At 36.2% G+C, this 25,822-nt stretch overlaps 3 protein-coding genes across 3 annotated transcripts; 1 reads left to right on the forward strand and 2 right to left on the reverse strand.

Annotated features, from left to right (window-relative positions):
• Positions 1 to 1,942: 1,942 nt before the first annotated feature.
• LOC116127400 (ribosome-binding factor PSRP1, chloroplastic-like) lies at positions 1,943 to 5,432 on the forward strand. The gene is made up of 5 exons (XM_031413046.1): positions 1,943 to 2,304; positions 2,939 to 3,082; positions 3,185 to 3,436; positions 4,720 to 4,828; positions 4,912 to 5,432. The coding sequence occupies exons 1-5, from the start codon at positions 2,053 to 2,055 to the stop codon at positions 5,043 to 5,045; spliced, it is 891 nt and encodes a 296-aa protein (XP_031268906.1). The 5' UTR covers positions 1,943 to 2,052; the 3' UTR covers positions 5,046 to 5,432.
• Positions 5,433 to 5,736: 304 nt separating this feature from the next.
• Positions 5,737 to 7,675, reverse strand: LOC116127399 (transcription termination factor MTERF8, chloroplastic-like). Its single transcript, XM_031413045.1, has 2 exons — positions 7,428 to 7,675; positions 5,737 to 7,328 (listed from the first exon to the last, which is right to left on the reverse strand). Exons 1-2 carry the CDS (start codon positions 7,651 to 7,653, stop codon positions 6,094 to 6,096), a joined length of 1,461 nt encoding a protein of 486 aa, XP_031268905.1. The 5' UTR covers positions 7,654 to 7,675; the 3' UTR covers positions 5,737 to 6,093.
• A 389-nt stretch (positions 7,676 to 8,064) lies between these two features.
• On the reverse strand, positions 8,065 to 13,377 carry LOC116127385. Its single transcript, XM_031413032.1, has 3 exons — positions 12,578 to 13,377; positions 8,504 to 8,589; positions 8,065 to 8,407 (listed from the first exon to the last, which is right to left on the reverse strand). The coding sequence occupies exons 1-3, from the start codon at positions 13,208 to 13,210 to the stop codon at positions 8,215 to 8,217; spliced, it is 912 nt and encodes a 303-aa protein (XP_031268892.1). The 5' UTR covers positions 13,211 to 13,377; the 3' UTR covers positions 8,065 to 8,214.
• Positions 13,378 to 25,822: the final 12,445 nt, after the last annotated feature.

Genomic DNA, 25,822 nt, shown 5'->3' on the forward strand with positions numbered 1-25,822 from the left:
TGTGCCGTTTGGTAATTTGGATATTCATTCATTCCCTTAGGTTAGGTGGTTCCCACTGTGACTGATCGGGTGTTTCGGCCTACATGGATGGTGAAAGAGGTTATTTGGGAGTTGCTCGATCTGTGGGATGGATGGACTCGAGCGGGGTGGATTGAATGTTAGGGAGCCCGCTCGCCCGCGGGGATAAGTCAAGCCGAGTGGGGTTTGGGTAGGAATGACTGGTTGGAGATGAGGCGGGATGGCAAGGATGGGTGGCTCTTCTCGTAGTGGGCTTTCAGTTACTTGGATGTCTTGATCTCGTGCCTGTAGTGGGTTGACCGAAAGTGGCTCTGTTGGCACTCCTCGCTCAATTGGATTCTAGGCTTAATCGTCCACTAGCATTAAATAGAGTTGACGCGATCTAGTATCTGAGGCGGTCAGTCTATGATCCAGAGTCTGGGAGGCTGCATGAACGGAACCGATGCATGGAAACGATTGGGTTGTACCTGACAAGGCTGAAGCTCAAGGTCATAAAATTGACTCACCTTTCTTTCAGGGACTAGTTTTTGGCCTGGATCGAGGCGTTTTCGGTCTGAATGGTAGCGTTCTTGGCTTCTAGTGTCGCCACCTTGTCTGAATGCTGTTGCATAAGAGCCATCATAGTTTTGAGTTTGGCCTCGAGACCAGGATTGGTGTCATCTGAATTTTCAGGCATAGAAAGTTTCCTTGCGAAGTAGGGTTTGAAAGACGAATGATTGCCAAAGGCCCCACGGTGGGCGCCAAATTGTAGATGCAAAAAATCTACTGCTACGGAAAGAGGGTTTGATCCCATGAGATTGAGGCCACCAGCAATCCGTTGTACCTGTACAAGCAAGAAAACAAGCGTGAAGCAAACAGAAAACACTGGGGTGGTGTTTGTCGTAGGCACTCCGACGCTCAAGTCAACAAGGTTGAATGAGGCTAATTTAGTAAGGGTTAGGGAAGAGAAGGTTACCAAAAGTCTAGTCAGAGACTACAATTACGACAATGATATGAGGTTCCCAAGAGTGAGAGCTACCGGGTTAGAAGGTGTAATGTGTTCTCCCTTGTGAGAGGGTTGGCCTCTGTTTAAATAGCAACTGTAGGATCATTGAGTCCTAATAGGACTATGAGTACTTTGAAGGTTGAGGTTTAGTGAATAGGAAAGCTTTTGATTCCTTTACCTTAGTAGGAGAGAGAGTCCTAATTGGTCTAAGATATGGATCTTAGATGATTTAGGATAGTAATGGATCTCTTCAGTAGAATCCGAATAATACCGAAATAAGAAATAGGCAACCTTGGGGTCTAAATAAGCCCTAGGTCCAACAGGTGATCTTGGATCAAAGAGCTTGGGCCTAGACAAGCTGATGATGAGGCCTAAACGAATCGAGGCCTTTACTGATTGGGCTCAAGTAGTGAGCAACAAGGTAGGTGTGCTGAGCGGACCTAATATGCAAACACTGTTGCAAGCCCAATCAGAATTGGGCTATGGCTCCGAGCTTTGTTGAAGGTGTCTTCGTCTTTGGGCCTATTTGGGTCAAGGACATTTTTTAACCCTAACATGAATATCTTTAAACTTTAAAAAGACATTTTTTTACCCTTCTACCTAAAACTAATAATCTAAGTATCACTCCAAACTTTTCAAACTTCATCAATTTTACATAGAACTTATATCAAAATTTCTTTTTTTGTCTAACGAACTTCATAAGTTCATTGTTTCACCCAACAATTTAAGAAGGGAACTTTCACCCAACGAATTCCTAGGAAAGTCTATTTAAGTTTGAACTAAAGTGGACTGGACATGTACAATACAAATGGAGATCGAATGGGCCTCAATTTCATGGACCTTGCAAGATAATGGAGAGAGAGGGAGGGAGAGACACAGAGAGAGCGGGTTCACTCCAAAATTATCCATTACACAAACGGCCAGATATATTGATTCAAAGAATCAAATCTGACACTGTGCTTATCCAAATTCTCTCTCCCTCTCTTATTTTCTACATCTTTTTTCTTTTCTCTTCATTTTTCATACAATTTGAACTCTCTTCTGTAACAATGGCTACTCTCTTAACTTCGTTGAAGCTTTCTTTAACTGTCTCACCCTCAACAGCACCTTCTTTTTCTTCGAAACCACAACTCGCCACAGTATTGTCTCAGAAATCTTTCTTCTTGAGCCCATTTACTCAAAACAATCTCAAACTCATACCCAGAAATACACTTGCTAACTCCAAATCTCTCCCTGTTCGAATGTCGTGGGATGGTCCTCTCACTTCCGTCAAATTAATCATTCAAGGCAAAAATCTTGAGGTGACCCTTTACTGCAGTTTTCATTTTTTACTTTTATGTGGAAATGAAGATAAAATATTCTAATTTTGTTAATGTTGAAGCTTATCTCAATTCTTTACACCCATATTCTAAATTTCTACTTTATATATACTTATAATTCTAACACAGACTAATAGATTATGGTGGATTTTTAATTGAAAATATAATAAAAATGAAAAATTTTGCGGAAAATTAATGAAGAATATCGTTTTAAGAATTCTGGTGTAGTGTGCATTTAGTAATTTTGGTGAAAGAATGTTTCTAGGGGTACCTATAGCACCACCTTAAGCCATATTTTGTAAACAAGTTATGAAAAATAAGCAAAGGGTTTTGTTGAAACAAAATTTGATGGTTTCAATATACCAAAAAATGTATTTTGTTGTTTAATAAAGTGCAAAGGGTTTTGTTGAAACAAAATTTGATGGTTTCAATATACCAAAAAATGTATTTTGTTGTTAAATAAAGTGCATTGATATCACAAAAATATTTCTCTCTTCTTGTGCCACGTTATGAAGCCCTTAAACAAATGGAGCTAGCATATGTATTTTCAGTTTCTAATTAGTAATAATTTTTACATTGGAGTATAAAAGGAGACGTTGTGCCTGTTTGAATACAGTTAACAGATACAGTTAAAAAGCATGTTGAAGAGAAGGTTGGGAAGGCAGTTCAGAAGCATAGTCATCTTGTGAGGGAAGTTGATGTAAGGTTATCTGTTAGAGGTGGAGAGCTTGGAAGAGGTCCAAGGATTCGTCGATGTGAGGTGTCTCCAAAGTCACTACCTTTATTTTATTTCTATTTCCATTTAGATTTTAACTTTTCTGGGCTTGCTTGAATCCAATCAGCTGTTGTTTGTGTTGTTTAGGTAACTTTGTTTACAAAGAAGCATGGAGTGGTTCGTGCGGAAGAAGATGCTGAGACAGTATATGCAAGTATAGATTTGGTGTCTTCAGTCATTCAAAGGAAGTTGAGGAAGATTAAGGAGAAGGAATCAGACCATGGTCGGCATATGAAGGGCTTCAACAGACTCAAAGTTAGGGAGCCAATGGCTCAAGTAGTAGAGGATAATGTGGATTCACAATCCCAAGAAGAAGAGGATAATGACTTGGTTGATGAGGTAGTTATCTACTTTTTCTTTACACCCAACATCTATTGGTGTTATTCCTTCCCAGCTTTTCTCTACAAGACTCACATAACATTAAATAAAGTGCAATTGTCATTTACTAGTATTTAGTAATGATGTGTGGTACCTTTTTCTCTTTATCATATGAATTAGAGTGCATTTGATCTTAGAAGTAATGTTGTTAACCATTTTGAAAATGCCTAAATTAAAATCTGTTAATCGGATCAAAGTTTGTAAGTTTCCAGTTGCCAGTATACTGACATTATCAATGAAAATTCTATTCTGACTGGTTTAGAGAAATAGGTCTTCTAAATATATGATTTTGTTTATTGTTTCCACCAAATGACGAACTTAACATGCTTTTGGTCTACTGTTTTCTTGGTTTCAGCCTTGCAATTGTCAATGTGTGGCTGCCAATGTATGTTACAGTTATATGTTTGTAATTTTGGTATATTGTGCTGCATGTCTACTTTCACAAGGCTGTTCATGGTTTAATCATTGTTCCCTCTCCCCTCCTGCCACCCCACCCCTTTATGGAGTTTTTAAATATCAATGTTTCAATTATTTAGAGCCTATTCTATCCTCAGAGCACTTACATGAGTTTCATGTAATATTCATATCTTTTCTTTTTCTAATATTAAGACAATGTGTTACTTCTTGTTCTCAAACGTTCTTCGTCCAATTTTTTCAATCCATCTTTTTAGTTTCCATGAAATTTCTGGTGATTCTACAAAAGTTTATTCAACTTTTTTTTTTTTTTTCCTGCTTGTTAAAATGGAAGTTGAAAATGAATGAACCATGATTATAGTGCTTATAATATGATGATAGTTTGACACTTTTTGTCATTCACCATCTTGTTAGTTGTTAGTTTCCATGAAATTTCTGGTGATTCTACAAAAGTTTATTCAACTGTTTTTTTTTTTTTTTTTTTTTTTTTCAATTTCAATGCTGCTTGTTAAAATGGAAGTTGAAAATGAATGAACCATGATTATAGTGCTTATAATATGATGATAGTTTGACACTTTTTGTCATTCACCATCTTGTCAATACTATGCCAATTCTCATTTATAGATCATAATACAGTGAAAGTGTATGCATTCATATGGCCTTTTTCAAATGATGGTCAACAGTTAATTTGTCTCTTCATGTCTGAGCATCGATGGAGATGAACTCAGGGACATAAGTTTCTCTTTTGTGTTTGCTGGTGTTAAAGTCATCCAGCTGCATATCTAGGCAAGCCATCTCTGGCAGACACTAATCCTGAACCTATCTTACAGATTGTTCGCACAAAGTACTTTGAAATGCCTCCTTTGACTGTCTCCGAAGCCATCGAGCAGCTGGAAAATGTTGATCATGACTTCTATGGTTTCCGAAATGAAGAAACTGGTATGAACTTATTGTTCCCATTTGGTTGTTTCTGCGTAAAGTGTTTAATAGTGATTAAATAAATGTTGTGTGCTTGGCTCCAGGTGAGATAAATATTGTGTATAGACGAAAAGAGGGAGGTTACGGTCTTATTATACCTAAAGGAGGAAATGGTAAAGCCGAGAAATTAGAGCCCCTGGTGGTTGAACCAGCAAGAGAACCCTCATTGGCAGAATAAATTAGCTAGAAAGGAGATATTTCTGTCAGATATATCAGTACAGATGTTTTTAAACCTTGTGTAAGTTTCTACTGGCATTGGTGTACATGAAGGCCAAGGCAAGCTAAGCGCATAACAATACAGTTTTTGAAATGAAGCATATACGAAATTTTGACATATATGAACATGTTTGGGGTGATTAATTTTTGTAAAATGAGAAGAGAAGCTTATGTGCAGGGTTATCGAACACTCTCTTCACCATGCGATCTAGGTATAAAGAAGAAAGATGAGGAAAAATTTAATGTAATCACCATGCAACCTTTACAATTATCAACTCTTTTATTAAGAGGAATGGATTGGCAAGTGTATGCATTTAGGTAACCAACAAAGAGAGTACAGTTATGTGTATGTAGGTTTATTTTTTTCTTGATCTTGTACTGGCCAAATATGTTTTCACTGATGATAATCAGGAGTCCCTAGTGTCACGAGCCTGAGTTTCAACACAGCAGAACAACTCGTTGGCCACCCTAACATCACATGGTAATGGGATTAAGCCTACACGTCATGAAGCTGATTTTAGAACTTGTGCTTCCAGCATTGAACTTCTGAGCTCATACACGGTGTACAAAGTCTCAAACGTTTGAAAAAGTTTAATCTAGTTTCTGATAGGAGATCTCGTTATCACAGAGAGAAAAAGAAATGGGAATAATGGAAGAAAGAGGAAGAAAATTGAGGACATTATATTTGACATCTCAAACATACCTTGTTTTAAAGATACACATTGTGGAGCACTAGTACAACAAAGAAAGAAATATTATGTTCTCTAATGGATTTAGATGTATTATGAACCATCTTCAGTAGGCTCACCCCAAGCTTGTACTTGACTCGATTCCTCAAGTATAAGCTCCAATCTTGCCAAAATGGGCTGTGACCATTTCATTTGGAGGGCTTATTTCCCAGGCTGCAATCTGAATTAACTTTAGTTATGAATCCAAAATGCCTGAGGTGAAAAATTAAAATGAGCCTTAAAGAATAAAATGGTGCAGCCATCAATTTGTCAAATATGAATCTAAGTTTTCCTCTCCTTGGTCTTGAATCTCTCTGCCGAAACACTTAACAGCTTGTTGATTGACATTCCTTCACCTAAAGTCTTCCTTTTTACTTCATACCGGTGCTTAATCCTTTCATCAAGCTTGTAACCAAGAAATGCAGGAAAGGCCAATAGCTCTCCGACTTCGCGACCCATTTCTTCTATTAAATATTCCATCTTCTCCTCTAAAGAACTATGACTGTACTGCAGTATCTGAGGGTGCTTCTTGCTCATGGCAAGAATGTCAGCAAAAGATAGCCCATAACTCAAGAATACTCCAATCACCTTTTGCATGTTTTCACAGCTTGTTCTGGTCACAGCTCCCATTGCTGCGGTTAACTCCTTCGTTCTATATTTGTACCCAATCTTCACCAAAAACGCAAGCTTATGTGCAAGGTTATCGCAGGATAGGGCTAGAAACAATGGGGCTTTTGTCAAGAACTTGAAAAGATCACTGGAATCCAAGCCACATTGCTTGAGAAACTCTATTCTAGGATGTAATTTCCTTTCTCTACTAGCACTAATCATACCAGGGAACACAAGAATAATCTTGAAAATTTCCTCATCATTTAGTCCACCAAACGACCTCAACAACTTCACATGATTTTCTACATGCTTCACACTGTAACTCAAGATTGTAGGGAATTTCTGCAAGACAGTACCTGTGGCATCCACATCACCGCGACTAAGCTTATTGATGAAATTAATTCTTGGAAGCAGCTGAGTATCCAAATCATAATTAAGAAGTTTTGGACGCTTCACAATTAGATCAGAACCACCAAAGGGGTTCAAGAAAGCAATGGTTCTTTCAATTTCTTCAATTGACTTGAGACATAAGGCCTTAGTTAAATTAACATTGTTGAGAACGTGAACAATCTGTTCTTGAGGAATCCCGAGAAGTCGAACTTTTTGATCAAACCCCACCAGAAATCTTGTTTCTGCTCCAACAAAAAGGCGTTCAATCTGCAGTGGCTCAATCTTTCCTCCCAAATCGTCACGAAGAAAACATATCAATGTATCAATTTCCTCCGCTATTAATACATTTGGGGATTTACTAATCACTCGAAAAAGTGCAATTCGTTTGAGTCCAACAGACTGCATAGAAAGCATGCGGTCACGTATATTATCAAAAGATGTTAATCTTAGAGTGGGGTTCTGCTTAAAAAGTAATTCAGTTTCTTTTTCACTGAATCCAAATTCTTGAAAGAATGTAACTGAAACAAAAACAAAACAAGAAACGTTGTGTCAAGAAAACAGCAGTTGAATATTATGTACATAAAGTGTTTGAGAATTTGCCTCCGAGAAAGAATTACCTGTTTCAATCTCTGAAAGAAGGTTAATGGGCGAAGTGAGACAGTTGCAATAGATGGTATTGGTGGGTCGAAAACTCAATGTGGGCTCAATAACAGTTCTTGGTGTTTTAGTGAGAGACAAGCATTTATGGGGATTAAGAGAGTAAATTTTGGTTGGGGAAATAATTGTTTGGGAGAGAAAGGAGAGAGGAGAAGCGGGAGAAAACATGATGAATTGAGAAACCATTTCAAATGGTCCTACTGGATAACCTTACTTACAAATGAGTGCTGCACATTCAAACTACGGCTTGCGGGTAATTCAAATAAGATAATTACAACCCTGCCAAACAGTTTATTATTTTAATAAAACAATTTCTATTATTTTAATAGATTAAATTTGAAAAACAGAATTAGGGGTTTATTTCATTTACCTATGAGTCTATGACATTCCTTAATATCAAGATTTTTAATTCCGACAATCTTATTCATCAACAAACTAAAACCTAACCTCTTGATTGATGCTTAAAAAATAAAATAAGGTCCTCCCTTGATTTTCTCGACCTTCGTCTGTGCCAAAAGACTCAGTAACTCGATCGATACTAACATTCTAATTTTCAGTCAGGAATCTCTAACCAGCATATTAACAGTGCACATCCACTTGAAAAACAAAATATTATTACGGTGAAATCCTTCTGAGCAAAAATATTAATTACAAAGAAATGGCTGGCAACAAATTCACTTCACTTGTCATAGGCGAAGACAATTAGAATCATGCCATGGGTTTGAGGTCCGTAATCTGATTTCATCTTTAATCCCGATACCCAGGGAAGGTAGTAGATAGAGCTTTGTTGCAAACAGCTTGATGCTTTTCGAATCCAATCTCAGGAGTTCGATTCTTTAGACTTTTTGCTCCCATTTTCTTCCTTGAAGGCATGCCTTTTATAAGGATATCGGATGAGCCTCCTTTTTTAGTTTTCTTGGGTACTCTTGAAACCTGTAACCTGATTAAGAAAAAAAAAAAATTCTGATGAGTCCAACTGTAAATCCAATTGCAAAAAACGTTGAAAGAAACTAAAGTGGCTCGCCGTTTTACTTGCCTATCTTTAGGAACTTGGCTAAGGCCATCTGATCCTGATGCATCTTTACTAACTTCGTCTCCCTTGTCATCATGAAGATTCTCTTCCTGCATGAGGAAGCAGAAACAAATGCTAATTAGCACCTGTCCTGACATAACTAATCGCAGTTCATAGAATGAAACATCAGGATACTCCAACCATATTGTCAATAAAGATAGTGCAACAGTTAGTTTAGATGCAAGGGCAACACAAATTTATGCAACCGATAAACAAGGTGCAAATATGTTCTTAGTACAGGAAAAAGTGTACAAAAATAAGTCCAGCACAAACAGCTAAGTTTGGCAAAAGGTTTAAACCCATGTATGATTTGTTGAATCACCTGAAGCAAGACCAAAGTACCAAAAAGAAAATTTATTTCAAGCAAAAAAGGTTAAAATAAATAGTGCTAGACCAAGGGACTGTACGGTCAACACCTGGATTATCTTGAGAGGATAAAGAACCTTAAACAAATTTAGAGATTGGAAATCTAGTCACTGCAACAGGAACAATGCTCATGTCAGTTAAAGACAACTGGAAGATGTCTTTTAAATGAACTACGAGCTAAAGCATAATAATTGATTCTAGATGTTAAACAGTTTAACAGGCACCTCTTCAACTTACTAAAGAGTTTCTAATGACATTTCAGATAAGACAAATAATCCATCAGAAATTTTTTCATTTTAAGAAAACAAAAGGTAGTCAAGAAAAGACATGGTGTCGCTTGAAGCAAGGATGCATATCAACAAAACAGATCATAAAAACAAGGAAGTGAATCAGGAGCTATTAGCTAAGCAAATCAGTATCTAAGTATTGAGATATGTACAACCAAAAGCATTGACATGTTTAAAGTCACTAAATGTTTAACTTCAAATATCCCACACAAAATAACATTGATTATAGATTAGTCCTCTCCAAAATCATAATTATAAATTTCAGTCATAATTAAAGCATTTCAAGTAGGAGTAAACAGGCACAAAAACCCACAAAGCTTGACCATAAAATATTATTCAACAATGTTTATGTGGCATATAGTCTTTCATTATGAATAACAACCACTAATAATAATAATAATAATAATAATAATAGTAAATAAATAAAGCAAAAAGGATAATTGGATCTAATAGCTTCTGAAACATTAGAACCATAATATCGCTAGAGGTAATTGGTCCTCGTCATACTGATGCATATTTATGACATTCTAATAGGCAGACAAGGGTGTTGGTACTAGCCACCATGTTTAAGAACACTTTAAAATTTCACCATCAAAACATATGTCAAGATTACAGTAATTGAAAAAATTCAGAAACATATAACAATGAATTCAAACATAAAATTTTAAAAACTCGATGAGTCAAAATAGGATTTATGCCATTAAAACTTCATCAACATTAAATGAAAAAATTTCAAATGAAAGCAACATGAATACAAACAGAAAAGTAAACCACCAAGAGATAACAATAATGTTGATAAACAATCGCTGTAATCTAATACAGCAAGCAGGCTAAACAGAAAATAATGAGCACTAGAAAACATCTAAAAGAGTTAAACTCACTCATTCAAGAATGTCCAAGTAATTGTCTCCTCATAACAACGTATACAACCACCAAAACCAACAGTATTCAACTAATATGATACCCTTGTATCACAAGTTACAATCATCGATAAAAAAGAATAGTGCTATCTATTCTCAATTTTGTTTACAAATTTTGCATCCCGAACTTGTTTGGCTGGGCTTATCTATGGACCGAAAGAGCTTATTTAAAGCTATAAAGACTTTTGGATCTTTTTTAAAATGTTTTGTTACATTTTAAAAGTGCTTTTAGGATTTTAGAGAAGCTAGTTTACGGCTTATCAATTGAGCTTCTCCCCTAAGCTGTTTTTGATATCCCAATTTTATTTTATAAATTTGACNATGAAGATTCTCTTCCTGCATGAGGAAGCAGAAACAAATGCTAATTAGCACCTTTCCTGACATAACTAATCACAGTTCATAGAATGAAACATCAGGATACTCCAACCATATTGTCAATAAAGATAGTGCAACAGTTAGTTTAGATGCAAAGGCGACACAAATTTATGCAACCGATAAAAAAGGTGCAAATATGTTCTTAGTACAGGAAAAAGTGTACAAAAATAAGTCCAGCACAAACAACTAAGTTTGGCAAAAGGTTTAAACCTATGTATGATTTGTGGAATCACCTGAAGCAAGACCAAAGTACCAAAAAGAAAATTTATTTCAAGCAAAAAAGGTTAAAATAAATAGTTCTAGACCAAGGGACTGTACGGTCAACACCTGGATTATCTTGAGAGGATAAAGAACCTTAAACAAATTTAGAGATTGGAAATCTAGTCACTGCAACAGGAACAATGCTCATGTCAGTTAAAGACAACTGGAAGATGTCTTTTAAATGAACTATGAGCTAAAGCATAATAATTGATTCTAGATGTTAAACAGTTTAACAGGCACCTCTTCAACTTACTAAAGAGTTTCCAATGACATTTCAGATAAGACAAATAATCCATCAGAAATTTTTTCATTTTAAGAAAACAAAAGGTAGTCAAGAAAAGACATGGTGTCGCTTGAAGCAAGGATGCATATCAACAAAACAGATCATAAAAACAAGGAAGTGAATCAGGAGCTATTAGCTAAGCAAATCAGTATCTAAGTATTGAGATATGTACAACCAAAAGCATTGACATGTTTAAAGTCACTAAATGTTTAACTTCAAATATCCCACACAAAATAACATTGATTATAGATTAGTCCTCTCCAAAATCATAATTATAAATTTCAGTCATAATTAAAGCATTTCAAGTAGGAGTAAACAGGCACAAAAACCCACAAAGCTTGACCATAAAATATTATTCAACAATGTTTATGTGGCATATAGTCTTTCATTATGAATAACAACCACTAATAATAATAATAATAATAATAATAATAGTAAATAAATAAAGCAAAAAGGATAATTGGATCTAATAGCTTCTGAAACATTAGAACCATAATATCGCTAGAGGTAATTGGTCCTCGTCATACTGATGCATATTTATGACATTCTAATAGGCAGACAAGGGTGTTGGTACTAGCCACCATGTTTAAGAACACTTTAAAATTTCACCATCAAAACATATGTCAAGATTACAGTAATTGAAAAAATTCAGAAACATATAACAATGAATTCAAACATAAAATTTTAAAAACTCGATGAGTCAAAATAGGATTTATGCCATTAAAACTTCATCAACATTAAATGAAAAAATTTCAAATGAAAGCAACATGAATACAAACAGAAAAGTAAACCACCAAGAGATAACAATAATGTTGATAAACAATCGCTGTAATCTAATACAGCAAGCAGGCTAAACAGAAAATAATGAGCACTAGAAAACATCTAAAAGAGTTAAACTCACTCATTCAAGAATGTCCAAGTAATTGTCTCCTCATAACAACGTATACAACCACCAAAACCAACAGTATTCAACTAATATGATACCCTTGTATCACAAGTTACAATCATCGATAAAAAAGAATAATGCTATCTATTCTCAATTTTGTTTACAAATTTTGCATCCCGAACTTGTTTGGCTGGGCTTATCTATGGACCGAAAGAGCTTATTTAAAGCTATAAAGACTTTTGGATCTTTTTTAAAATGTTTTGTTACATTTTAAAAGTGCTTTTAGGATTTTAGAGAAGCTAGTTTACGGCTTATCAATTGAGCTCCCCCCCAAGCTGTTTTTGATATCCCAATTTTATTTTATAAATTTGAGTTGATGTATTATTTTATATTAAAGCTCTTTTGGTAAATTAATACTAAAAAACTCTTTTACATTTTCCTGACTAGACAACTAACAAGTTTTTCACAAAAGCTCCCCTCTCATAAACTCTAATATAATAAGCTCTTCATCCATGAGCTCACTTGAAGAAGCAGTACCAAACGTACCCTTACATTATGCCATTACATACTTCACTTCTGGAATGAGCAATGTCAATGCAAACTTGGGATATATAATAGTGCTCAGAATTAAAAAAAAATGAAGAAAATTCAGAGTGTTACATGTTTTGATGGAGCTCCATTGGAAAGCTTAAGCTTTTTCTTGGCATGAACAATTCCATCACACCCATTTGCTTTCCTCTTCTTCCTCCCAATAACACGTGACTTTCCTTTCTTTTCCCTCACTTTCCAAACATTTCTCTTTCTAAAAACTAATTTTTCAAATTTCCATTCCGCGCAGCTCGTATCAATAACTGTCACTTCGTTTCTGGAGTACCCCACAAGCTCTCTCTCGCCATCCTCTTCAATCTCAATATTCTTTGTCTCAATCTCCACCGGGGCATTTTCGGCTTTTCGCATACACCCCGAACTTTGATCTTCTGTCGAAACCAAACACAACTTTGGGTTCGCTTGTTTCCTGCAACTCTTTTTAAATCTCGGGTTGGGCTCGCCCATGTTGAAGAGGTCCGACAGGACATTGGTCATTATACCCAACCATTCTTCTTCCTTTTCATCTCCATTTTCAACAACTCGTTTACAATCTGACAGATTCGACTCAAACGAGTTAGGTTTTGGGGTGTCATGATCGTTGTTTCTAAGGAAATGGTCGAGGTCGAGATTGTCGCCGGTGGGAAAACCCTTGGTGGAGCGTAGGCGGTCGAGCCAGTTGGGAGCGGCGTTGGCGGTGGAGATCATTGGTAATTGTAAAGATTGATGGGTGAATTGAAGGACGTTAAATTGCAGATACAAATTTCGGGTATGCGCAATGCGCCCACAAGAACCACTTTACTGTGCTCATTATTATCTATGGTGACTTTGTGGACATGAGTCTAAACAACTGCTCGAAGTATATTTGGCACCAAGGAGGTTAATTAATATATTTAGAATAAAATTTTTTTATTTATTTAATTAATGTTATAAATAAACTAAGAGAAAAGAGAGAAGATGATTAAGGGGAAATAGAACTAACGCTTTTCTATTCTAAGTTTTGTGTAATTCTAGGGACCTGCCCTGCCGCGAGTTGCCCCTTTTTTGCTGGATGGGGGTGCCCTTTCCCCGCCGCCCCCTCCCCCTCTGTATATATATATATATATATATATATATGATATATATATATATATATATTATACTGTAATACCCCCTATAATACATAAATAATATATATAATTGATGTTAATGTAGAATTAATGAGCCATCCCCATAACAGGGACTGGGTAGGGTGGAAAATCATTTTGAGAGCAAGAAATGGGGTCTCTGGCCCCACCCTGGCTCGTTGCCATGCCTAATTTATAACCTTAAGATTATGAAATATTATAAATGAAATTAAAAACTAATAAAATGCTTTGAAGTTGTAAAACTTGAAAGGTTCAAGAGTTAGAGAAAATGAAAGATTGGGAAGTTACAGAATAGCAAGGAACATCCACATTTATTCATAACATTCCCCCTTGGATGTCCATTACACAAAGAATATGCCTTGTTAAAACCTTACTAGGAAAAAACCCAATAAACCTAGTGAAGGAAAAATAGTACATTATTCTTGTGTATTTTACACATTTAGAAATTATCTCACTAAGCAATTCGGTAAATGGCAATGACACTAAATTTATGGTCACAATGGGATTGAGTTGTAGCTTAATCCAATCTATTCTGGTAATTGGTCTGATAACCGAATACACAGAGATTAAGAATATCTGAGGTTGACATTACTTATGTACCTTAACCTTGATGAGATAATGTATGATGAAAGGATTTAATTGTCCGATAACCATATCATTGATTGGTAGCTATTTCGCTGAATCCGAATCTATCGAGTGGTCATGATGTCTTGCTAGAGGTCAATATTGGTCTGTATTTAGTGAGACGAATGATTGAGTGCCAATCACGATACTACTCACTGTCGATATGATGAGAAGCCTTCGAGTCACATACATGGAAGACAAATAAAGGATAAGAAAGTGAGAAGGGCATTTTCGTCTTTTAAGATGAAATGATATTTTAGTAATCTCACAGGGCAATTAAATTTGCTGAGGCCGTTGCCTATATATAATTGAGCAATGCTATCTCCACTAATGAGATTGTACAACCCTAAGTACTAACTGATGTGGTAAATGACACCTCACCTGCCACATCACTTAATTACCACGTCAGTTTTCTGAAAAATTATATATTTGTTTTTTTTTTTTCAAATTTCACTTCCTGAATCGACTCCCTAAATCAAATTCATTCACTGTAATGCAAATCCCTTCATTCTCTACCTCTCATCTCATAGTCAATGTCTCAAAATTTCCCAAAATTTCTCAGATCCCATCCCAAATTCATTACACGCCGTGACACCAACAAACCAAACTCGAATCTTCTTTTCCATGTCTCACCGAACACCACCGCGCCGCGCCACACCTCGCCAGATGCTGCGACGCCTCACCAGATGCCAACAAACCAGAGACTAACCGTCGTTTCCACGCCTCGCCGAAAGCCGCCGCGTCTCGCCAAACCAACTGCAATCGTTGTTTCCCCGCCTCGCTAGATGCCGCCACGCCATGCCTCGCCTCGCCAGATGCCGCCACGGCTCACCAGACGCAAACAAAGTACGAACCAAACCCTCTTATTTGCTATTGTAACATTTTCAATAAACTTGTCACCAACAACTTATTGCGATTCTGCAATATTGGCTTGACTAGAAATAGGAATAGTATAAAAAACTCAGTGTATAATTGTGGTTATCAATTGCCAATTAAGAATTCTTGTGAGTGGATCTTACATACCTCATCGCGGAGCAGGAAATTAACTAGGGAGACTACCGAGCAGATACTACACAGAAACCTTAGGTCCAACTTCAGAATCAGTGTTGATGATCATACTCATGGATGGTTACTTGTTTATATATACATATATAATTGTGTGTGTGTTCGTACGCATATGTGCATTCTCTTTGTGGATCAGTGGTATACCTGTCTATAGAACACATGTTTGTATTACATAAAATTAGTATTGCTGACATGTGTCCTCTACTATTGCCTAGATTTTTATTATTGCTACGTATTCTGATGAAGAATATTGAAGCAAAATCAAGCAATAGCAACATTATGGCTATTAAGGGTGCTAGTAATGGTTCTTCACTTTGGAATCTTTGGATCTGATGCTTCAAGATAAGACTCTACTTTGTGAAGACATGGGAATTTTTCGTTGTCCTGATACCAGTAATGTTATATTTTATGAAAAAATGTGAAATAAAAAGGAGTTGTTGTCTGACTAGAGAGATCACTTTGCTATATAACTGTCCCCTGCTTGTCAATAAGCAAAAGGCTCTGTTGATGAGTGTAGTTGCCGTGCTGTCGTAGGCACCCAGAATTAAAACCTTCCGAACCTAACTACTGAACTGTAAATAGGGTAAGCAAGGGTCGATCCCACGAAGAGTGTCTAGCCGAATTTGATGTTATGTGAACAAAGCTGGGGGGTTTTGTGTAAAACAGAAAACGTTCTTAGCAAAAACCAAAAAAAAAAAAAAAAAAAAAAAAACAAAAACAGTTCAATTCGAAATCAATTAATATAACGAAACTTGGTCTCCGTCAACATCCACCATCGAAATCTCACAACTGATCATTGATGCAAAAATAATCAATTCTACAATTGAATATTCACGTTGGAACTATTTTCCTAACTCTCCTTAATTTAATTAATTAGGAAACAAGCGCTCTTAATTAATCTTACCAATAAACAACCCTAGACAAGCGCTCAAGATTTAATCTAGTGGTAGCCTTAAGAATTAGAGAGATCGATGAAGAAAACAACACAACACAAGCGGTTGTATTTAATTTAGGTGAATGTTCTTCATAAGGTTATTAATTCCTGACGCAGCAAATTACTAACCCTAATGCTTACAAGTTGGAGGGATAACAGCAAATTACTAAACATATGCACAGAATAACATCAATACTCAAACACGAAAATTGAACACTAAAATAAAGATTAGATCTCACAGTTGGTTGATTCGAGGTCTCCGTTCCGACGACCAAGTTACAAAAGTTTTTTAGCCGCTCATGGCCATCAACCAAAACTCAAAAAGAAAGAAAAATTCCAGAGAAGAGAAGAGAGAGGCGTGGTCCCTCCAAACCTAATCTGATTCCCTTTCCAAAAATCTAATTCAAGTGTTTGAATTCAACTCAATCTCCTAAAATATTATCCTAAAATCAATTATCCTAATCTGATTCTAATTAATTGAAAATACAATAAAATCTTAAAAATAAAAACAGGAAAGTGATGTGTCCAGCTGTAAATCGTGTGCCACATGTCTTCAAATCTTCCATAATAAACTGCCTCTTGGACTTGCATTACAAGGCAGAATGTTCCAGAACATCGGCAGTGCAGATGTGTCAACTTCAAGCCCAATTACAACCTTTATGCATCAAGTATATCTCCAAACTCAAAACATAAAAGTTGTAGATATATTTCTAGATTTCTACAGCATTTTGAATCATCTCAATCGAGCTTAGATGAGAGAGTTATGCCCAAAATACGAAACAATGTCAAAACTGTCCGAATTCACTTAATTAGTTGTTTTGCAATTAACGCTCCCATTTGCTTCCAAGTCAAAATAGAATAAAAATCAGTACATTTTAGGCAGCAAATAGGTATAAAAGACTAGGCATTAAGGGGGGTAAATATGACATTTTGCTTCTCATCAGTAGTCACTTCATCCATTAGACTAGGTTTAGAGTGATTAAGTGGGGTAGTATGCAATAATGTTCAGTGAATTATAGTTTAGTTCAAAAATAATGATTACCAATTTATTTAATTTGAAAGTATCAGTGGATCCTAGAATCTATGGGTGCTGTAATAAGCCATTCTAGTCAAGCCAATATTGCGATTTGTGTGTTTCTATGTTTCCCCAATGGATGTTACTTTATGAACTAAGTGTGTGCACCTTCTTTTTTTTTTTTTTTTTTGGGGGGGGGGGGGGGGGGGGGGGGGGGGGCGCTATGCAATGGTAATTGTTTGCATTTATATAAATTGAGGGATTTATGTTGATATATAGAGAGCTTTTCATTGTGTGTGGGGCAATTTTTGCAGGTTCTAGGAGATTGCTGCATTTCGGGTAGTTTGTCCAGGTTTCAGAGATGTTGCTTTTTGCAGTGTGTGCCATTTCTAGAAGGTTGTTGCAGTTTGTATAGGCTGTCCAGTGTGTGTTTGCTATTAGGAGTTTTCTACAGTTTGTGCAGCTTTTGGTTGTTAGTTACAGGATTTGTGGTGGGTAATGCAGTATTTTGCAGGATTATGCTACAATTGTGTTGTTGTCGAGGAAGTGCTATAGCTTGGTCGAAGATGCAGCAGTTTTTGTAGTTTTTGTTTGCTCTTTCCGAGAGATTTTGCAATTGGTGTAGCTTGTGTGTGTGTGCAATTGTTGAAGCTGCTGCAATTGTTCTCTGCCTTTGGTGCTATGTGTAGTCTTCGGGTGTCTGTTACAGCTTGTGTGGTCCATGTTGTTTGTGCGTTTTTTGTTTTTGAGATTTCCTTCCAGCTTGTACAGTGTGGATTGCTAGTTTTGAAGCTTGGCCTGTTTTTGTAGTTTTAGTCTCTTATGTATAAGGAATGTCTTTCCTTGGTTGTCCTCGCTTTTGTAGTTTTGGCCCTTGGGAATGCCTAAGGTTCTTGGTTCTAAAGGGGAGTCTCCTTTCCCAGGTTGTAATTATTTTATTCTTGTATAAAATTATTGGGTTTACCCCCAAAAAATAAAAAGTAACTTATTATGAATATAATTATGTGTATATACATATATTGAATTTTTTGTTGCTTCTTCCAAATATGGATTAGTATTTGCATATCACAAAAAGATTGCAAGATCATCTATACAAAGAGTATGCCCCAAAAACACTACACTAATAGCCAGCAAAATGTAGCATTGAAGTTGCATCCATAACACACTGCACAAACAGCCAATCTTCTTAACAAAACACTGCATTGCACAAACTTACTTCTGAGAATTGCAAAAATGCAGTTTTTTGCTGTTGCATCTCCAAACAAAACTCTCCAGAATCCTTTGTTTGGCCATGCACCAACGCCACCCACCACACAACAACAACCAACATACCCAAATACTGCAAAGAACAAAAACAAAGCTGTAGCACCAGAAAATATTAATGAATAAAAAGAGATTACCAACAAAATATTACCTCCACAACATTGAAATGAGAAGAAGAGTTGTCTGGATTTTTTTCACTACACTCTTCCATCTTTCATACTTTGATGCAACACCAAGACCAAGTTCAAAAAAGCTTTTAGTTTTTGGATGTGATGGTCTGCTGAACCAACCTACACGATCAAAGAAGGTCATTTCAACATACATTACCAATAATCTATATAGACTATTTCATGTATATACATTACTAATCATCTATATGAGACATTACCAATAATCTATATACAGTAAAAGAAAGCAAATACCTTTGGCAAGTTGGAAGAGTTATTTCTATAAGTACATCTTCACCATATGCCAGTTTGATACATTTCAAGCCATTCTGTCGTCTATTGAGATTTGCAGAATTCGTTCCAGTTTTTTTGTTTACTGCTTGAAGTCTGCAATAATGTTTATTCTCTTAGACAAACAAATTATTATTGTTATTGTATCTGGAATATATTGGACAGTCCTTGTGTTTCTGGAGAAGTCCTTTGCAAGTCAGGTTCCAGCGAATTTTGTCTTTGGTGACTCCTTTGCAAGTCAGGTTACAGCAAAAGAAAGCAAATACAATCTTATGGGTTTCTATTTTCAGAGCAATTTTTTTATAAATTCAGCAGATGAAGATGATGGTCGACGCTGGTGGTGGACGATGGCAGCTGACGCTAGTGGTGGAAGACGGCAGGCCACGGTGGTGGTGGTAGAGGATACAGGGTGGTGCTCGTGGTGGGTTTATGTTTCAGTTTCAAAGAGTTTTTATTCATTTGGGAGAGATAATTCATAATTAATATTTTGAATTTTTTTTTTTTTTTTTTTAAGTCTTGGAGGGAACTAACGTGGCTAAGTTAGTACTGAATTTGTACACCTTATGTTAGTGCAGGTAGCTTTATTGTATATAATTTCATATGGAAATTAAAATAAGTGAGATTGTGTGTGTATGTTATATTATTTATTAATATTAATAAATATAATATAAATTCAAATTCAAATTTAAAATTAAAATACCATGATTTGGTAATTGAATAAATATAATCTAATATGGAATTAGTATATGACTATTCCATATGAGATTAGGGCTTTAATTGTTACACTATTTAAGTGCAACTTAAAAAATTCAAACAAATTAATTCAAAAAAACACAAACCCTAGCCTGTGTCTCTGTGTGTGTGTGTGTGTGTCTCTCTCTCTCTCTCTCCCCCAAAACCGTGAACACCCATAGGTTGGAGGAGTTTTTCAAGAGAAAAATTATGCACTATCATCCTTGAACCAATCGGTTTGGCTAGCACATCAAACCTTTTGGTGATCGTTATCCTGTCTTCATGTAGATACCGACCATTCATTCCTATCTTGGAGAAGAAGCAAATCTAAATCAATTGAAGGAGCCTCCAAACGCTGGTATGAAACTATCATTAATCGTTTAATATATATTTCATATGCAAACAATGTAAAAACGAGTATAAGGATCTTAGGATTTTTGGTTTGTGGATTGGGAAAAGTTTTGTATTCCATTGTGTTCACTCGATCTGTAAACCTACAGTGGTATAAGAGCCTCTTATACCTGATTACATTGTTTAAAATGTCATTTGGATTATATGGTTTGGATGATAGTTGATTAGGGTTTTAATATGTTAATTAAAATCTGAAAATTGTTAATTATATGTTTGGTTGATGTGCTGCATTATAAATATTGCATCTAACTGATCTATTTGTGTTTGATCAAAATCAAATAAAACTTGATTTCAATTTGTAGAGTGCACTGTCGTGAAGGGCAGTGTGTTGCTACTAGAGCAAAGCGCACATTGCAGCGCATAGCAGCACTGTTGTTGTGCACTGCCATGCATGGGGATTTTTGGCTACATGCTCAGGCATATGGCCTTGGGTTGTGCCACCGCAAATGGCAAAGCAGCAGCCTTGTGTGACTGCACAAGGTTGCTGCCATGCATAGCAGTACATGTGAATGCGCTACTGCTGTCCTCCCCAATTCTTATTGTGTGTGGCTACTTCATGGTGGCCAAGTACTCCCCACACTTGACCTTGACCAACACACTTGGTTTTTCAGCCAAGTGCTTGATCTACTGCACGTTAAAACGCACACCAAATCTAGAATTTTTTGGGCAGCCCACGTATTGATGCAATGGGCTAAATTTTGGCTCGTGTTCGCGTTATTGTGCAAAAGTTTTAATCCATAATTTTTTGTTATATGTTATTGCATGTTAGAAACATTCTAGAGGCCCAATTGAGTGAGGCCCAATGACAATAACTAAAATGAAAATTTTAAAACTTGTTGGACTTGAACGAAACACTACTAAACATCAAGGGATAATCAATAATTTTACCGACCTAATCAAAAATTTAGTTTTGATTTATTTTTATGCATCTTCTTGTTTGTGAATATACATGGTGTTTGGTGCCTATGAACCTAGTTTAAGAATTATTTGGATTATATAATTTTAAAATAGGGCCTGCATGCCTTGCCTTCCTCTGTACTCTCCAATGTAACTTTTCTCTCTCATCTCACTCCCTTCGGATGTAACTCGAGGCTTCTTTTCAATTATGTAAAATGTAATTTTCTTTTGAAAGTTGTGTAATTTCTAGAAGAAGAAGCAATGGAAAGAAGAAGGCAAATTACTTGAAGAATTAATTTATTCCTTTTTACCTAGGTTGACTTACCAATTCCTCAAGGCTCGAGGAAATCAGTTTTAGTTAAGGCTATGCACCAACACATTTCTGTAATGCTTAGTATGAATGCAAAGAATGTATGTTATAGTCATAACATGCTAATAAAGATAAAATTGATGAGAAATAAAATAACAACCCCTATAAAAAAAGTCAACTAATTAAAAGGTCTTCCATCACCATAGGTTTGATCAAATTTGACATTGTAGATTGGGTCTTTTTAATCAGACCCGCATTGTAAAACTTCAAAATGATGGAGTTTTGAACTCTTTTGACTTTCAATAATTTTGTCAGAGTAGGTGCCCTAGAGTCAATCAATTATTATAAAATTGACTCTTTGTAATAATGTTCATTGATCAATAAAAAGGTATTTTATTATATATCGTGTAAATCATATTGTATGTATTGATATATGCCCTTAGAACGGTAGAATCGTGACAAGGGTATCAAGTGTTTCAAATTTTGATAATGAGAACCCTATGAACACATATGATGGTAATTCTAGAAACGTTTGTAGCCCCAGTATTATTTTGAAGTAAAGGCACAGATAATACGGTAAGGTTGTCATAGTGTTGAACGACCCTGTCGAAAGGCAGTGACTGATCTCACTTGTCAAGGTTGTTTGGTGACAACCTAGTGCAACACATTGGTGCTTGCTATAGGCAAGTTCACTAGACTGACCCACCAGAGGATTCCATATGGATGGTAACCCCAGTGTCTATGGAACAAATCCTCTAACGAATGGTGGTGCATATGATCCTTAGACTTGAGATCACTAGAGCGCCTTGTGCACTGATTGGTGTAGTTTGACACTAGTCTAACGCAGTTCTATTCAAAGCTGTCAATACGGTAGTGATTGGATGCATCAAGGAGTGTATCAAGACTATGGTGGATCGACAGAGTATTCATCACTCTAGAGTATGGGAGAAGTTATCTCATTGAGCAATTCAGTAAATGGCAATGACACTAAAACTGTGGCCACGGTGGGATTGAGTTGTTGCTCAATCGAGTTTATTATTCCGGTCATTGGTCCAATAACTGAGTACATACATATCAAGAGTAACTAAGGTTGACACTATTTATGTGCCTCGGTCTCGATGAGATAACAGATGATGAAAGGATTGAATTGTATAGTAACCATATCGTTGATAGGTAGCTACTTCGTTGAATCTGAATCTATCGGGTGGCCATGATGCCTTGCTAGGGGCCAATCTTGGTCTGTGTGTAGTGAGACGATTAATTGGTATTAATCACGATACTACACACTGTCGGTATGATGAGGAGCTTAGGGGGTCACACACATAGAAGATAATTTAAGAATCAGTTTGTGTAAAGGGCATTTTTGTCCTTTTAGGCAAAAAGGGTATTTTGGTAATCTCACAATGCAATTTGATATTAAAATTAAATAAGTGAGATTATATTTAAATATGTGTACGCATATATTTAAAAGAATTATTATTATTGTTAAATGTTAATATATTTTTTATATATTAATTGAATTTAATTGAAATAATAATAATTAAAATAAAAATATCTAAATGGGGTTGTTTGGACATAGGGGCTGTTTGGGTTTGTGCCTAATCCTATTCCTAAGTGGAATAGGGCTTCACATGCACTATATAAGTGCATGTGTTCTATGAATTAAATAACACTTTTCATTAAGTCATTTTATATTCATTGATCAACTCCACGCCACTTTATTTTTGATTGAATCAAATTTATTTGATTTTTGTTCTTGATTCTTGAGGTTAAAGAGGATCTAGCAAATCCCTCTTTAGCTCTTCGGGTTATCTTCGTGTGGACTAAAGTTGGTTCAATTCTACTTTGAATCGGTAGGGAACCCAGTCAGAGACAAGTTCGAAAGAGCCTCCAAACGTGCATATGAACTCCAATCTTTACTTTGATCGTCCATTTTACTACAGAATATTTGATTTAACATATTATTTGTAATATCTGTATCATGATCTTGGCTTAAAATAGAATCGATCGCTGTTTTATTTTTGTTTTCTACTGCCATGGGTTTAGATCGTTTCTTAACACATTTGAGGTATGCGAGTCATGCCTTATAAGCAAGATGACCAATTCACCTTTCACAGGACAGAGTGATAGAGCTATTGAATTGTTAGGCATTATCCATAGCGATATATGTGATCCACTAACAATTGAAGCCAGAGGTGGATATTCATATTTCATTACATTTACTAATGACCTCAGTAGATATGTTTATGTCTACCTTATGAGACATAAATATGAAGCATTTGATAAATTCGAAGAATTCAGGAGTGAAGTACAAAATATGTTAGGCAAGAGTATTAAAGCTCTTCGGTCAGATCAAGGAGGTGAACACTTAAGCTCCAGGTTTTTGAATACCTGAAAGAGTGTGGGATAGTGTCACAACTCACCCTTTTGTATACACCCCAACATAATGGTGTGTCTAAAAGGAGGAATAGGACCTTACTTGATATGACAATATCCATGATGAGTTTTAGTGATCTACTCGCATCATTCTCGGGTAATGCCCTAGAGACTACGACTCATGTACTTAACCATGTGCTGTCAAAACTCCATATGAACTATAAAGTGGGCGAAAGCCTAATTTGTCTTATCTAAAGATTTGGGGTTGTGAAGTTGATGTCAAGAAGTTGACTTCGAACAAGCTGTGTCCCAAATCTAATAAATGTATATTGTGGGGTATCCTAATGAGACCAAAAGATATTATTTCTACCACCCAGAAGAGTGCAAAGTTTTTGTCGCTTGTACTAGTGTCTTCTTAGAGAAGGAATTTCTTCTTAGAGGTACTAGTGGGAGAAAAGTAGAACTCGATGAAATTCTCGAACCACAAGATACATAGACAAAAAACAGGATGATGTGCCACAAGAAGTGGTTGAACATCATGAGGAGATTATTCCACAATATGTGGATCAAAGTGAACCACCTCAAGTAGCACATGAGCTAAGTAGGTCTAGAGGAGTATGTCACGAGCTTGAGAGATATGGTTTTCTCGTGACTCAACATGGTGACGTACTAATCTACCAAGACAATGAACCCAAGACCTACAATGACAATATATCGGATCCAGATTCCATTAAATGACTTGAAGCCATGAAATCTAAGATGGACTCCATCTACCAAAAGCAAGTGTGGTCTCCAGCGGATCCACCTGAAAGGGTAAAACCCATAAGGCGTAAATGGGTTTTCAAGAAGAAGACTAACATAGATGACAAGGTGCATACCTATAAGGCACAAGTGATTGCCAAAGGTTTCAAACAAATTCATGGCATTGACCATGAAGAAACATTTTCGCTAGTTGCCATGATTAAGTCTATCCAGATTATGCTTGCGATTGTTACATATCACAACTATGAGATTTGGCAAATGGATGTCAAAACATCTTTCCTAAACAAAAACCTTGAAGAAGATGTGTATATGACACAACCTGATGGTTTCGTTCTTGAGGGACAAGCTGATAAGATATGCAAGTTGCATAAGTCCATTTATGGACTCAAGCAAACTTCAAGGAGCTGAAACATTCATTTTGATGAAGCTGTAAAAGACTTTCATTTCATCAAGAACGAAGATGAGCCCTGTGTTTATAAGAAAGTAAGTGGGAGCATAGTGGCATTCTTGGTGTTGTATATCGACGACATACTTCTAATATCGAATGATATACCAAACTTGCAATCAGTAAATACTTGGTTATCCGAGTGCTTCTTCATGAAAGACTTAGGAGAAACAGCCTACATTCTTGGAATAAAGATCTATCATGATAGATCGCTTAGGTTGCTTGGCCTAAGTCAAAGTACATATATAAACAAAGTACTAAAGGGATTAAGTATGGAAGAATCCAAGAAGGGATTTCTTTTGATGTCACATGGTGTTTATCTCTCTAAGGAAATGTGTCCTAGAACACAAGATGAGAGAGACAGAATGAAGAGGATCCCATATGCGTCAGCAATTGGATCCATCATGTATGTCATGTAGTGTACTCGGATTGATGTCTCATGTGCATTAAGCACTTGAGTAGATATCAATCGAATCCGGGTGAGCATCATTGGATAGCTGTCAAGAACATCCTTAAATACCTAAAAAGGACTAAGGATATATTCTTGGTTATGAAGAGGAACATTAGCTAACTGTAAGAGGATACAATGATGCTAGTTTCCAAACGGATAAAGATGATTATTGCTCGCAATCTAGGTTTGTATTTTGTCTCAGTGGAGCCAAAGTGGGCTGTAAGAGCTCCAAGCAAAGTAGTGTAGCAAACTCTACAATGGAGGTTGCATATATCGCATTGTCCGATGTGGCCAAGGAGGTGGTTTGGATTAAGAAGTTCATCACTGAACTTGGTGTGGTTTCCACGATTGTTGATCCAATAGATGTCTATTGCGACAACAATGGAGCGATAGCTCAAGCAAAGGAACCATAGTCTCACTAGAAATCCAAACACATACTCAAGCAATTTC

Source organism: Pistacia vera, unplaced genomic scaffold (genome assembly GCF_008641045.1).
Source record: "Pistacia vera cultivar Batoury unplaced genomic scaffold, PisVer_v2 Contig190, whole genome shotgun sequence".
Taxonomy (NCBI): Eukaryota; Viridiplantae; Streptophyta; class Magnoliopsida; order Sapindales; family Anacardiaceae; genus Pistacia; species Pistacia vera.